At 40.2% G+C, this 15,792-nt stretch overlaps 1 protein-coding gene across 1 annotated transcript; it reads right to left on the reverse strand.

Annotated features, from left to right (window-relative positions):
• Positions 1-1,938: 1,938 nt before the first annotated feature.
• On the reverse strand, positions 1,939-15,300 carry LOC120030279 (basement membrane-specific heparan sulfate proteoglycan core protein-like). The gene is made up of 12 exons (XM_038975616.1): positions 15,288-15,300; positions 15,024-15,095; positions 14,843-14,905; positions 14,645-14,719; positions 14,483-14,545; positions 6,976-7,248; positions 6,505-6,777; positions 6,104-6,412; positions 5,730-6,008; positions 5,311-5,556; positions 5,116-5,223; positions 1,939-2,018 (listed from the first exon to the last, which is right to left on the reverse strand). Exons 1-12 carry the CDS (start codon positions 15,298-15,300, stop codon positions 1,939-1,941), a joined length of 1,854 nt encoding a protein of 617 aa, XP_038831544.1.
• Positions 15,301-15,792: the final 492 nt, after the last annotated feature.

Below are 15,792 nucleotides of genomic sequence, written 5' to 3' on the forward strand. Positions count from 1 at the left end.
TAGTCTAAGCTGCATTAAGTACCAATTTCTGTTCAACAAAGGTTTTCTGCAAAGCAAAAAAGGCAGATTGTAGCTCTGAAAGAGCCTTGTCAACAGAAGGGGCAACAGAATATACAACAGTATATTGTACACATACAATTTGAGGTTCCAATTTCTTACAGACAATATAGATACTAATATGGTCATTGGTCACATAGCAACAACATAACCCCTCAGTCTACTGGTTCTGCCCTCTTACTCCTTCCTCTCTCTATCTCATCATAATAGTACAGACATGGAACACTTCTGTATGGGTTCATATCAGTAGAAGTCAATCTGAATGTGGTTTACAGAAGGCTGACTGCACTGTGGTGCATAGAGATTTTGTTAGGAAGTGTTGCTTTGCATAATAATAAATTAATAGGAATTTTCTAATATTAAATGCGTTGTTTCAACTCGGCAATACAGACAGTAAAAGGAATATGCACTTACATCATTTCCCCCCCAAAGCAATACAATGATGTAAGAAATGTGCACTTTTTATTTTATATATGAAAATGAATACAAAATACAACACACCTTCTCCATTACACTTACATAGTGGAACACTCATCTGGCTCCTGTAACAACTACTGTAAAAATACAACAATTAATAGACTTACATAGACAGTATATATGTATATAGAAATATCCATTAATTTAGTTAATAATAAACTATACATGTTCCAAATTAGTTATAATAGGTCGGCCAATCAAGTATAAACCAAGCCACTCCTCAGTAAAAGGCTTATGACAGCCCTCTTGGAGTTTGCCATAAGGCACCTAAAGGACTCTCAGATCATGAGAAACAAGGTTCTCTGGTCTGATGAAACCAAGATTGAACTTTTTTGCCTGAATGCCAAGCATCACGTCTGGAGGAAACCTGGCACCATCCATACGGTGAAGTATGGTGGTGGCAGCATCATGATGTGGGGATGTTTTTCAGAGGCAGGGACTGGGAGACTCGTCAGGATCAAGGGAAAGATGAACAGAGCAAAGTACAGAGAGATCCTTGATGAAAACCTGCGCTCAGGACCTCAGACTGGGGCGAAGGCTCACCTTCCAACAGGATAACGACCCTAAGTACACAGCCAAGACCATGCAGGAGTGGCTTCGGGACAAGTCTCTGAATGTCCTTGAGTGGCCCAGCCAGAGTCCGGAATGGAACACGATCAAACATCTCTGGAGAGACCTGAAAATAGCTGTAAAGCAACGCTCCCCATCCATCCTGACGGAGCTTGAGAGAATCTGCAGAAAAGAATGGGAGAAACTTCCCAAATACAGGTATGCCAAGCTTTTAGTGTCATACCCAAGAAAAGTCGAGGCTGTAATCGCTGTCAAAGGTGCTAAAACAAAGCACCGAGTAAAGGGTTTGAATACTTATGTTAATGTCATATTTCAGTATTTTTTCAATTTGTTTTGCTAAAATGTCTAAAAACCTGTTTTTGCTTTGTCATTATGGGGTATTGTGTGTAGATTGATGAGGGGGGAACACTTTTTTTATTCCATTTCAGAATATGTCTGTGATGTAACAAAATGTGGAAAAAGTCAAGCGGTCAAAATACTTCCCGAATGCACTGTCAACACCTGTATGTAAAAAGGATGGTTTTATGTAAAATACAACATAAAAAATACAGCAAATTCCACTTTTAAACATAAACAGGCACTACACTCTTGTTTAATTATCTGAAATAAAGAGAGACGTGTAATATTTCAAGAAAAAGCAAGACCATCAACAATAACAGAGGAAAGCATATGAGCCACCAAAAGCAAAAAAATGTCAACTTACAAAACAATAACATTCAGCATTTGTGAAATTCCATTCAGTGATATTAAACTCAGTAAACACCATCATATATCAATGGCAAAATGTCAAAATCATACAAATTGTTGTTCAGTTTACAGTTCATACTGTTATAATCACACAGATGATTCAGTCTGTTCGATGACATCATCAGATCGTATCTGGTCTTGAGGAGATTTAACTGTTGAACACAAACCTACAGCGAGAAAACAGATGGAGAGTAGCATTAGAGTTTAACTGATCAAACTGCTCTTTAAACTGTAATCCATCAGAAGTAGCTGTAGCCATGTGGTAAAAGCACATAGCTGTATTCATTTTTTAAACTGGGTGGTTCAAGTCCTGAACGCTGACTGGCTGACAGCTGTGGTAAATCAGACTGTATACCAAGGGTATGACAAAAGATGTATTTTTACTGCTCTAATTACGTGGGCAACCAGTTTATAATAGCAATAAGGCACCTCTGGGGTTTGTGGTATATGGCCAATATACCACGGCTAAGGGCTGTATCCATGCACTCCTCGTTGCGTTGTGCTTAAGAACAGACCTTAGCCTTGGTATATTGCCAATATACCACACACCCCTCGGGCCTTTTTGCTTAAATATCCACTAGATGGCACTGTCCCTTTAAGAGAGGCCATAAATAATGTGTGCATGGGAATGTGCATGAGCAGTGTGTAAGAGTGAGAGCAAGCAATTACACTGGAGAGCTGTTGAAATCCATCTTGGGTCCAACGTTACTTTAGATGGGTAAATAATACTTTTTATCTTACTTCTACCGGAATATATCATATTTAGCATCATCTGCAGTGTATAATAGTTTGTTTTGTAATCTTTATGCCAGATGTGCATGTTAGCCTGCTTCTTGCTAGCTGAATACCAGTGTTCTCAGAACCACGTTGTGGAGTTCATAAGCGTTCGTATTTATCAGAATCACATTTTATTTCATGTAAAGCTTCAGTGTGTTGTATTTTGTTTCATTTTTGAGTTGTAATTTATATGTTGATATGACACTTCCCCCAGTGCAGTATGGGTGAGATGAGGATCTACTGTTCCATGTGGGGTTAGGGTATCGTGTGGGGTTAGGGTATCATGTGGGGTTAGGGTATCATGTGGGGTTAGGGTATCATGTGGGGTTAGGGTATCATGTGGGGTTAGGGTATCATGTGGGGTTAGGGTATCATGTGGGGTTAGGGTATCATGTGGGGTTAGGGTATCAAATGGGGTTAGGGTATCATGTGGGGTTGGGGTATCAAATGGGGTTAGGGTATCATGTGGGGTTGGGGTATCAAATGGGGTTAGGGTATCATGTGGGGTTAGGGTATCATGTGGGGTTAGGGTATCAAATGGGGTTAGGGTATCATGTGGGGTTGGGGTATCAAATGGGGTTAGGGTATCATGTGGGGTTAGGGTATCATGTGGGGTTAGGGTATCATGTGGGGTTGGGGTATCATGTGGGGTTAGGGTATCATGTGGGGTTAGGGTATCATGTGGGGCTAGGGTATCATGTGGGGCTAGGGTATCATGTGGGGTTGGGGTATCATGTGGGGTTAGGGTATCATGTGGGGTTAGGGTATCATGTGGGGTCAGGGTATCATGTGGGGTTAGGGTATCATGTGGGGTCAGGGTATCATGTGGGGTTAGGGTATCATGTGGGGTTAGGGTATCATGTGGGGTTAGGGTATCATGTGGGGTCAGGGTATCATGTGGGGTTAGGGTATCATGTGGGGTTAGGGTATCATGTGGGGTTAGGGTATCATGTGGGGTTGGGGTATCAAATGGGGTTAGGGTATCATGTGGGGTTAGGGTATCATGTGGGGTTGGGGTATCAAATGGGGTTAGGGTATCATGTGGGGTTAGGGTATCATGTGGGGTTGGGGTATCATGTGGGGTTAGGGTATCATGTGGGGTTAGGGTATCATGTGGGGTTGGGGTATCAAATGGGGTTAGGGTATCATGTGGGGTTAGGGTATCAAATGGGGTTAGGGTATCATGTGGGGTTGGGGTATCAAATGGGGTTAGGGTATCATGTGGGGTTAGGGTATCATGTGGGGTTGGGGTATCAAATGGGGTTAGGGTATCATGTGGGGTTAGGGTATCATGTGGGGTTGGGGTATCATGTGGGGTTAGGGTATCATGTGGGGTCAGGGTATCATGTGGGTTTGGGGTATCATGTGGGGTTAGGGTATCATGTGGGGTTGGGGTATCAAATGGGGTTAGGGTATCATGTGGGGTTAGGGTATCATGTGGGGTTAGGGTATCATGTGGGGTTGGGGTATCATGTGGGGTTAGGGTATCATGTGGGGTTAGGGTATCATGTGGGGCTGGGGTATCATGTGGGGTTGGGGTATCATGTGGGGTTGGGGTATCATGTGGGGTTAGGGTATCATGTGGGGTTAGGGTATCATGTGGGGCTGGGGTATCATGTGGGGTTGGGGTATCATGTGGGGTTAGGGTATCATGTGGGGTCAGGGTATCATGTGGGGTTAGGGTATCATGTGGGGTTAGGGTATCGTGTGGGGTCAGGGTATCATGTGGGGTTAGGGTATCATGTGGGGTTAGGGTATCATGTGGGGTCAGGGTATCATGTGGTGTTAGGGTATCATGTGGGGTTGGGGTATCATGTGGGGTCAGGGTATCATGTGGGGTTGGGGTATCATGTGGGGTTGGGGTATCATGTGGGCTTAGGGTATCATGTGGACAGGGTGTTTGTAACTATTCATATTGATTTATGACAAAATATATTTTTTGGTTTTTCATGCACAATGTCATTTTGTTTTATGGACATCTTGTACTCAGGTATTTGAAATGTTAGAAAGTCCATTCTAACTGTCAACATTGTGGTCTTTGTATTTACTTGTTATTTTATAGAAAGTAGAGCTACTACCGTTTATGCATTTTACTTTGTACTTATTGTACTCAGATTGTTTTTATGCACTTTACTAACACATTTATTTTACTAGATGGTGATTTAGACTGAAATGTACTTTATGGTGACTTGCAGTGATTTCCCTCCTACATTATCCTATTTTAAATGTAAGCTTTGACAGAATATACAACCCCAAATTAGTTTGTGTTCAGTGCTGGGTTGACTTTTGCCAGGCTACATTATGAAAACTATTTGTGAGGAAAAGCTTCCATAAAAGACATTTAACAGAAATAGCTGCCCCTGGACACTTTGTCTATTTACATTTGAAATGAACCAATTCATTCCACATTAGTTTAAAAGTGATATAAAAGCATGCCATCTCTAGCTGGATAAACTGATTGTAAAGACACTGAAAGAAAGTTCTCACCTCGAGCCCTGCAGCATTTCACCATCAGCACGATAGACACCAGTAGAAAGGGAGACACCACCAGTAGACCACACAGCAGCCTGGTCAGAGAGATGGAGACAACAGAACCTGGAGGGACTAGCAAAACACATGTTTTAGCATCAAGACAAAAACATACACAGTAACTCTCTCACACACACAGACAGCTCTTCTCACCTCTCACTGTCACCCAGCTCTCTGGTGATTCTCCCTTGTCAGGGTATTTGCATTTGTAGAATCCTTCATCTGACTTGGATACTGCAGGGATGGTCATCTCTCCTGTGGTCCCATTCTTGATGAGTACTCCATCTTTGTAGAAATCAGCCTTGATATTTGAGCTGGTTGTCCAGTATTTGCAGCGCAGAGTCACAGAGTCTCCTTCAGTCACGGGATGAACAGGGCTCTCCAGGATCACATCACCAGCTGTTTAACATAATATATAAATAATACTGAAAATCTGCATACTGGAGGATCACCCTCAATATCTTATTAACTTGTATTTTATAAGCGATGCAATTCAGTTACAGAATTGAACATCATATCAAACATTGAAATGTTATTGTTTTTTCTGTTTGAATGTCATACAACAGACATACCATCCACTGTGATGTTGACAGCATTACTGTACTCTCCTGATCCAGACTCACACCAGAACACTCCACTGGACCATGAGTCTGTGGACCTGATGGTACAAGTGGACCCTGTTATTGATCCCCAGTTAGAGACACACCCTGACTCTACTCCTCTCTCTGTGTATCTCATCAGTCTCCATCCAGTAGAGTTCCCCTTCTCCTCACAGCTCAGTGAGAGAGACTTTGATCTAAAGTGTTGAGTTGTGTTGGGACTTATTCTGAGAGACACTGAAGACTGCCGATCTAAAACAAAGAGAGACAGAGTCAACCCCATTAGTTAAATAATATATATTATACACACGAGGGAGACTTAAATATGTTTCAATGCAGTTAGTTACCTCCTGACCAGAGAAACTGAGGTTCACTGTAGAGTGTGTCATAGACTGGGTCTCCTCTCCCAGCTCTACACACATATCCTCCTGTGGGAGTAGGACCAGCAGGGATCAGAGTGTAGGAGTCTTCAGTAGTCATATTGCCTCTGTCTGGGAGACGCTCAAAATAGTAGGACTGCTCAGTTAAAGTGTAAACAGCTCTGTACCAGAAGAATCTCCAGCCTGTAGACATCTTGTCAACTTCACAGCTCAGAGACACTGAGTCTCCAGGGTTCAGCCACTGAGGAGAGATACTCAGGACAGGTTGGGGTTGATCTGTGATTAGGCAGAGGACACGTTTAAAACTTTCAATCTAAGAAATTATTCTAGTTGCCCATGGGGATGTTTGCATGATTAGAAATACTTACCAGACACAGTCAGTTGTACAGCATCACTGATCTTGGAGAACTTGTTGCCCTTTACACCCTTACAGGTATATGATCCACTGTTAGACATGTAGACAGGACTGATTCTGTACTCAGGCTTTGTGTTAAAGGGGAGCACTAACTGACTATTCTTATACCATCTGTAGTTCCAGTCAGAGTCTCCTCCTCCCTGTATGTCACATCTCATAGTAACAGTCTCTCTAATGAATATCTGGGTCCAGTTGGGTTGGGGGGTCAGAACAGCAACAGGTCTCTCTGCACAGACACACAGACAACTAACTCAAAAAACAGTTGCACATTTTTAAATGTATTTATTTATCAATAGGTCTTCTCATGAATATAGCTTCAAGTTAGCTACAGTTGTTGGGATACAGTAAGCAGACAACATATTATTCCCCACTTTCTATCAATGTAAAATAGCAGCCATTTATCATAAAACTGTTTTAGACTCACCAGTAATGTTTATCTGGACTGGGTCACTGTACAGGGTGTAGTAGACTGGGTCTCCTCTCCCAGCTCTGCACCAGTACTGTCCTCCATCAGAGACACTGACCCAGCTGAGTGTGTAGGAGTATCCAGAGGTTGTGGTTACTGGTGTAGAGTCTGGTCTGTGTCTGTACCAGTAAAACTTCCATCCAGAAGACTCTACAGTACAGCTCAGTGTCACACTGTCTCCTGTGAATACGTCCTCCTTGTCTGAAGTCAGTGTAGTCGACGGCTGATAATCTGTTGGTATTGCAATAGGTTTGAGTGTAAAGATCCACTCTACTGACGCTCACTAACAACAACAACAAAGTAAATCACCGTTCAGGGTAATAGTGACAGGATCACTGATGATTGATGATATGGATCTGGACTGGATCTCTCCCTGACACCAGTAGAGACCCTGGTCAGACTCAGCAGCTCTACTGATGTTGAGGGTGTCTCCTGTTGTAGTGTCTGACAGACTGGGATACTACATTATCATTCCTGTCTTTGTACCACTGATAGTTCCAGATACTGTCAGACCCTACTGAACACGTCATAGTAACTGTCTCTCCAGGGAACACAGGGTTTGGCTCTACAGTCAGTGTAGTTTCAGGCAGAGCTGAGAAAATGCAGACCAGAATATTATATTGGTACCCTTGCACTTTTCTTAAATAATTCCCTATTTCTTATAAAATAGGTTGATATTGACTGGATACATGAGTAGCTATTTCAAATGACTCTTTAAAAAAAAAAAAAAAAATCTCTGAATGTTCAGTTAGTGAACTCAATGTTTATTTGAACCTTGTGTGTGGTTGTATATGGTTAGTGATGAAATGCAGCAAAATACATTCAGATGATTTACTCACCTTGAGTGTGTCCACAGATGAATAATGCACTCAGCACTGAAACACAGAGATAAGAGTGTGTGTGTGAGAGAGAGAAAGAGAGAGAGAGAGAGAGAGACGTAGAGGGAGAACGAGAAATAGAGAGAGGAATAAAAAGAGAAATAGACAGAGTGAGAAACAGAGAGAGTTAAAGAGGGAGAAAAACCGAGAGAACTGACTAAATTACATTGACAGACTGAGAACAGGAATTGAGCTAGAAGACCAATACTATACAATTGTATTGAATCTAAAAATATATTTGGTAAAACACTACACAATGTCTATAGATTTCTAATGTTTCTCAGGCACCGGCAACAACCGAATTAGAAGCTGCAATGACCTTCAACTCCATTCCTCTGTAAACACATATAACCAAACAAAGTCATCATCTGATGCCATATGTATTGTGCATAGATGACATACTTCATATTCTATAAATGAAACAATCTCTCGTCCAATAAATGAACGGTGCACCATTCTGAGCTGCTGGAAAGTGACTGAAGACACCAGCGTCTCCTCCGGACCGGAACCCTACAGTTCCTGTGGCTGTGACTCAAATGGAGCTTTATCAGAATTAGAAAGCTACAGATCTGGTTCAGGAGCTATTTAGAAGTTAACTGTGTGTGAAGGTTCTTGCATTGAACGGCAGGTCTGTCAACTGTTCAAAGGAATAACCCAGGAAATTAGTGATCAGAGTGATAGATTAAATGTAAACGAGAAATTAATATGACAAGTGAACTACAGTATACTGTATGATAAAATAACATTGTCCTTCTCTCTGAAAAGCAAAGAAAGCCCCACACACCTTTTCATGTACAGGCCTACTCATCAGCCCAACATCTAGGTTTTGACATCTACAACCATCTCTATTTGTCTCTCTCTGGCCACAGTAGAACAAGACAGCTTCACACACACCACCCTCCTTCACAACCCCTCACTGCTAAAGAGGAAGAGATCAAAACATAACCACTCAACTCCTCTCTGTTTGAGGAGGGTTGTTGGTTTGTGGTAACTATAACAAACCAGTGTAAAGTTTCTCAGCCTTTGTGCAAAGTATTTGATGTGTTGAGAGGCATGCACAGTTTGAACAGTCAAACATGTTACTAACATATGTAGAAAAGGGACTGGTAGAAATTGTAAATGCAATAATGTTGTAGGAGGCAAGGCAGGTTGAAGTGCCCAAAGTGTAGGTTTATTTAGTCTTGTTGATCCAACTGGGAAACAGTTCCTTCAGAAAGCATTCACACCACTTGACTTTTTCCAAATGTTGTTTTGTTACATACTCTGTAATGTCAAACATACAGTACCAGTCAAAAGTTTGGACACACCTACTCATGTTGTAGTTTAAAAAAATATATATATATTTTCTACGTTGTAGAATACTAGTGAAGACATTAAAACTATATAAAAAAAACATATAGAATCATGTTAAAGTTGAACAAATCTTAATAGATTTTAGATTTTTGAAAGTAGCCACCATTTGCCTTGATAACAGATTTGCACACTCTTGGCATTCTCTCATCAAGCTTCATGAGGAATGCTTTTCCTCATTTTGATTTGATTTTGATTTGATCACACACCATTGAAAAACCAAGAAGGACGTTAGCTAGAGAAAGCTAACTGTTTTCCATCTTTATCATGCAAGCAAGCACATGTAATATATACAAAACATGAGCAGGAGAAAGTAAAGAATCCATACAAAACGTACCATAGTGGAGGATAGAGAGTAGGAGTATTCCCTGTTTGGAGAAACATGAGATGGGACCACCAGACATCTCTGTTAGGAGTTGTATTTCTGTTTCCTCTGGCTGTACGTCCTCTTCATCTATATCTGACTGGTAGCTTGAAGTTGACTCAGCAAAACACACAGAGAAGAGAGAGAAGAGAAGAGAAAGAGCAGAGACTTCCTTTGATGAGAGCAGCTGTTCTATAAAAGATCCCATTTATGTTAGTTGAAAAGGAAGTCACACTCTATAGTCATTCTCTGAAAATACCCCTTCATGGTATTTTACAGGTAATGGTATTTTTTGGAACTTTATGAGCAGACCATTCAGGAGAAGAGAAAGAGAAAGGAGGGATAGAGATACAGAGGGAGAGAGAGAGAAGGGAGAGAGAGAGAGAGAGAGATGTGAGAGTGTGTGTGAGAGAGAGAGAAAGAGAGAGAGAGAGAGAGCATAGCCTTGCTGCCGTAGGCTGACCCGTCTCTCAAGAGAAGACAGACTATGTGCACACAGCCCACAAAATTAGGTGGAAACCGAGCTGCACTTCCTATCCTCCTGCCAAAAGTATGATCATATTAGAGACACATATTTCCCTCAGATTACACAGACCCACAAAGAACAATTCCAATTTTGATCAACTCCTATATCTATTGGGTGAAATACCACAGTGTGCCATTACAGCAGCAATATTACCAGTGAAGAACAAACACCAATGTAAATACAACCCATATTTATGTTTATTTATTTCCCCTTTTGTACTTTAGCGATTTGCACATCGTTACAACACTGTATATAGCCATAATATGTTAATTGTCTTGGAGCTTTTGTGAGTGTAATGTGTACAGTTTATTTTTAATTGTTGAAATTAAAAATGTCTGTCTGTCTGTCTGTCTGTCTGTCTGTCTGTCTGTCTGTCTACATAGGTCTAAACACAGACACATAACCCCCCTAACTGGAACAGTGGTCTTATGTCACGTTCTGACCATAGTTCTTTTGTGTTTTCTTTGTTTTATGTGTTGGTCAGGACGTGAGCTGAGTGGGCATTCTAGGTTGTGTGTCTAGTTTTCATGTTTCTATGTTTGGCCTGATATGGTTCTCAATCAGAGGCAGGTGTTAGGCATTGTCTCTGATTGGGAACCATATTTAGGTAGCCTGTTTTGTGTTGGGGTTTTGTGGGTGGTTGTCTTCTGTCTTTGTGTCTATGCACCAGATAGGACTGTTTTTGTTTTTCACATTTGTTGTTTTTGTATTTTGTAGTGTTCACGTTTTTTGTCGTTATTAAACATGATGAACACTAACCACGCTGCGCTTTGGTCCGATCCCTGCTACACCTCCTCTTCAGACGAAGAGGAGGACATCTGCCGTTACATCTTACCAACGATGCAGGGAAATATCAGTCAGAGTCAGACAACCACTAATGTCATGAATCACCTTGACCTTGTCTGTATGATGAGGCAAAATGCAAGAACTGTTAGTCATGCATACTGTACTTAGATTACCAATTCAACACAGTAATGGAAACATTCGATATTGTTACCATGTTATATCACATTCTGACTTATGAGTCTGACCTTTGTTTACTTGGAAGACCCCTTTGCAATCATAGGTGTGAATGTCCACATTTCATTTTTCAGTTTATTAAAAACAGTGAAGACATTTGTGTGTGTTGGTTGTAGAACTACAGTAGTTTAATGTTAAAGTATAGTGAGAGGTCATTACTATCTTAGATGAGGGGGGTTATAAAATGTTGCACATCACTCTATTTTTATCAGAGAAAGGGTCATGTGTCTCATGTTTTTGATCTGTATTTCTGTTAGTATTTCCTGATGTTGCAACTGAACTGTAACTGATCAACCTAAAGTACTAGTTTGGAGAGTTCTATTGTATTGTATTATACTGTATTGTATTATATTGTATTATATTATATTGTATTATCAGGGGTATTAGTTGTGTAGTCAGTGTCAAATGTAATGCCTGACATTTCATTAAAGAGTTTCTGTCAACAATGTTGTTTAAACACTGAAATGTTGCCACCCAACACTTTTCCTGTAATGTTGAGGAGCCCAAGAACTCTATTAGGATGAAAGGAGAGCTGACCAAAGTAGGTTGGTTGTGTGGAAGAGTTGACCATGAGGACAATATCTGTTTACTGTAACAAAGCATTCATTCTATCTGGTGGATAAAACATAAAACGTTTATTAAAAAAGCACGCTGCAAAGATATTGTAAAAGTACAGGTCATTAGAAGCAAACATGTACAGTATATGTGACATTCATATAGAAAATATGTTATTCTATCATCTGAATGACAGAAATAATACATTTCAGTACATTTACAACCCAACAATTCAATACACAATACAAAGCAGATAAAATTACTATAGCTGTTCATAAGATCTATCATCATTACACCATACAATGTATTTAATCTATTACAGTAATACACACATGGTTAAATGAAAGTTATTGGTTGTATTTATCTGGTAAATTAAAATAACATACAAATCCTTCATGTACAAGGTGTTATTGTGTGTGTGTCCCTCACAGAAAAATACACATGAGAAATGTAAAGTGAAATCACGTTTTCACATGTGAAGTTTCATGTCATCACATGTTGCTTCACATGTTGTCACATGTTATCACATAAACTTCAAATAAGATCACGTGTGATCACATTAACTTAACATAAGATCACATGTGATCACATGAAAACATGTGTTTTTGGAATACTTCACATGTTCACTTGTAAAAATTAATGTGTTTTTCTTGTATTTGTGTGTTCGTGTGCATGTGTGTGAGCGGGCACGTTTTTGTTTGTTTATGTGTGTGTGTGAGCATGCCTGCATGTGTGTGTGCTTGCGTACGTCGAGCATGCATAACCCAAGTTCCCAGATTGCTCCTGCTTCTCCTCTGACGGTGTGTCCCTCCATCTCCCTCAAGGACCTGTAACATATCACCACACCAAGTTATGTATCCCTCCATCTCCCTCAAGGACATGTAACATATCACCACACAAAGTTATTTATCCCTCCATCTCCCTCAAGGACATGTAACATATCACCACACAAAGTTATTTATCCCTCCATCTCCCTCAAGGACCTGTAACATATCACCACACAAAGTTATTTATCCCTCCATCTCCCCCAAGGACCTGTAACATATCACCACACAAAGTTATGTATCCCTCCATCTCCCTCAAGGACCTGTAACATATCACCACACAAAGTTATTTATCCCTCCATCTCCCTCAAGGACCTGTAACATATCACCACACAAAGTTATTTATCCCTCCATCTCCCTCAAGGATCTGTAACATATCACCACACAAAGTTATTTATCCCTCCATCTCCCTCAAGGACCTGTAACATATCACCACACAAAGTTATTTATCCCTCCATCTCCCTCAAGGACCTGTAATATATCACCACACATAGTTATGTATCCCTCCATCTCCCTCAAGGACCTGTAACATATCACCACACAAAGTGATTTATCCCTCCATCTCCCTCAAGGACCTGTAACATATCACCACACAAAGTTATTTATCCCTCCATCTCCCTCAAGGACCTGTAACATATCACCACACAAAGTTATTTATCCCTCCATCTCCCTCAAGGACCTGTAACATATCACCACACAACATCTTTTAGTGCTTGTAGTCAAACAAAGTGCTAAGAATAAAACAGAGATACTGTAAATAGATACAGTATACTATGATATATGAGCATCAGTACCCTGATAAACCATGTATTAGAAACATGTTTTACTACATCCTCTGCTGTTCAGCCTATGTTGTGTTACTTTCATGTGCAAGCTTCAAAGAAAAACGTCAGTAATTTAAAGATCCAATGCAGCCGTTTTCATCTCAATATCAAATCATTTCTGGGTAACAATTAAGTACCAACGTGGGATTGTTTTCAATTAAAATGGTCAAAAACAAGCAAAAAGCTTCTTAGCAAAGGGTAGTTTCTCAAGCAAGAATTTTGCTAGGACTCTCTGGAAGTGGTCTGAGTGGGGAGGGGAAACTGAAAATGAGCTGTTATTGGCAGAGCTGTTCGGAACTCTCTTTCTTATTGGTGTATTAACACATTTTCCACATGGTGATGTCACCATGGAAGGCCAAACCTCCATCCCACCAAGACAGGCGGACATTTCTATTGGTCTTTTCAAAACAGCTCTTAAACTAAAAGGGCATCATCATAAACTAAATGGGGCTATCGCGTGAACACGGGACTTTTGAGGCACTGGATGGGGTGAAGCTGCTCGAGACATGAGGAAAACTGAGACGGACGCTATTGTTTTTGAACTTACAACTTTTCCATTTGAAGGGATTACGGATTGCATTTAGCAAAGAGACTGTTGCTTAATTTCCCTTACCTCTTACAAGTGTACAGAAAGTCTTGTTAAATATCTATAGAAATTACCTGAATTCACCTGCTACTGTGAGGAGAATTTTGGCACGGAGGCTTACCTTGTCAGATCAGGAGCTGTTTTGCTGCTTGCTAGGTCGAACAGTGTCAGTGACTGAGTTTTAAGAGTACACTCTCTGTACCCGGGGGTTATATCTTTATTCCTATATTGTAATTGATTGTGTGGTATTTGTGTAACTGCTAATGTTTTATTCAAAATATATTCACGTTAAATTGCATTCTGCGTGTGTTTGTATTTTCAACGAGTCATTCATTTTGTAGCGTTGGAAAACATTCTGAAAACAGTAATATAAGCCTTTATTTCTTGACTAGTAATATCCCTAGCCTCTTGTTTTTCCCCTAGCGAGTCAATATCATAAAAGTTTATACACTGAGATGTCCTTTTCACCATGATTCCCTTGTTGATCTATCCAAGTCTGTGGTGAGAGGGTTACGTATAAGCATCAATAGTATCTTACCTGGGGTTGTGCCTGGCTTCAATTGAGAATAGACTGAATCTGCCTCTGCTGGGGTTGTTGTTTCTGTAAGGAGTGAGGATAAAATACATAGATATTCAATATGGGGTCAGAGGTGTGAGGTTCTGATAGGGGGAATATGGAGGGAGGGATGTCCAGTCTTACCTCTCTTCTTCTTGGCTTTGGTCTTCTTTTGGAGGTCAACATCAGCATAGGTCACATCAACAGGTCCAGGTGCTGCTAACAATGGACATTTCCAGTCAACAAATGAAGGAATTAACTTATTTCATATTCTGCCTCTTCATCAAAACTCTCAAATTGTGAATCTAGTGACTAACTGCCAACTTGTAGAATAGGTCTTACCTGTGGCTTTTCCTGTCTTCACCTCAGAGTAGACTGCACTTTCTTTTGGATCAGCTGGCTTTTCTGAGGAGGAGGAAGATGGGCCGAAGTTTTGTAAATTTTGTTTATTTTAAAAAATGTAAATGTTTTAACTAAACTTTGATAAACTGCACCATATTAATTGACGTCACAGTTGAGTCACCATTCTTTTTCTTGTCCAACTTTTTGAGTTGAATCTGGACGTAGGTCACATGACTTGGTCCAGCAGCAGCATCTGAAACATACAGGTGACACACTAATATCTCTACTTAGAGCTCTATTCAGTCTGTATTGATGATGAAGGGTTACAGATTGACTGACAGAAATGTAAAGGCCATTTCTGATTGAGCTGACATATGCAGCGTTTACCTTGAATGTAGTTTCCACTAACGTGGGAACGTTGCCTTTAAAATGAAATCACACTAACGCTGAACTTCCATGATACGGACTGAATACAGCCCTTAGTCTTACTGTGTTAGTCATATTAAACACATGAAGAACAGCAGCAGTAACTCTATACTGTATTCATATTAAACACATGAAGAACAGCAGCAGTAACTCTATACTGTATTCATATTAAACACATGAAGTACAGCAGCAGTAACTCTATACTGTATTCATATTAAACACATGAAGAACAGCAGCAGTAACTCTATACTGTATTCATATTAAACACATGAAGAACAGCAGCAGTAACTCTATACTGTATTCATATTAAACACATGAAGTACAGCAGCAGTAACTCTATACTGTATTCATATTAAAGACATGAAGAACAGCAGTAACTCTATATTGTATTCATATTAAACACATGAAGAACAGCAGCAGTAACTTACTGTATCCATATTAAACACATGAAGAACAGCAGTAACTCTATACTGTATTCATATTAAACACATGAAGAACAGCAGAAGTAACTCTATACTGTATTC

This window comes from Salvelinus namaycush, chromosome 36 (assembly GCF_016432855.1).
Source record: "Salvelinus namaycush isolate Seneca chromosome 36, SaNama_1.0, whole genome shotgun sequence".
NCBI lineage: Eukaryota > Metazoa > Chordata > Actinopteri > Salmoniformes > Salmonidae > Salvelinus > Salvelinus namaycush.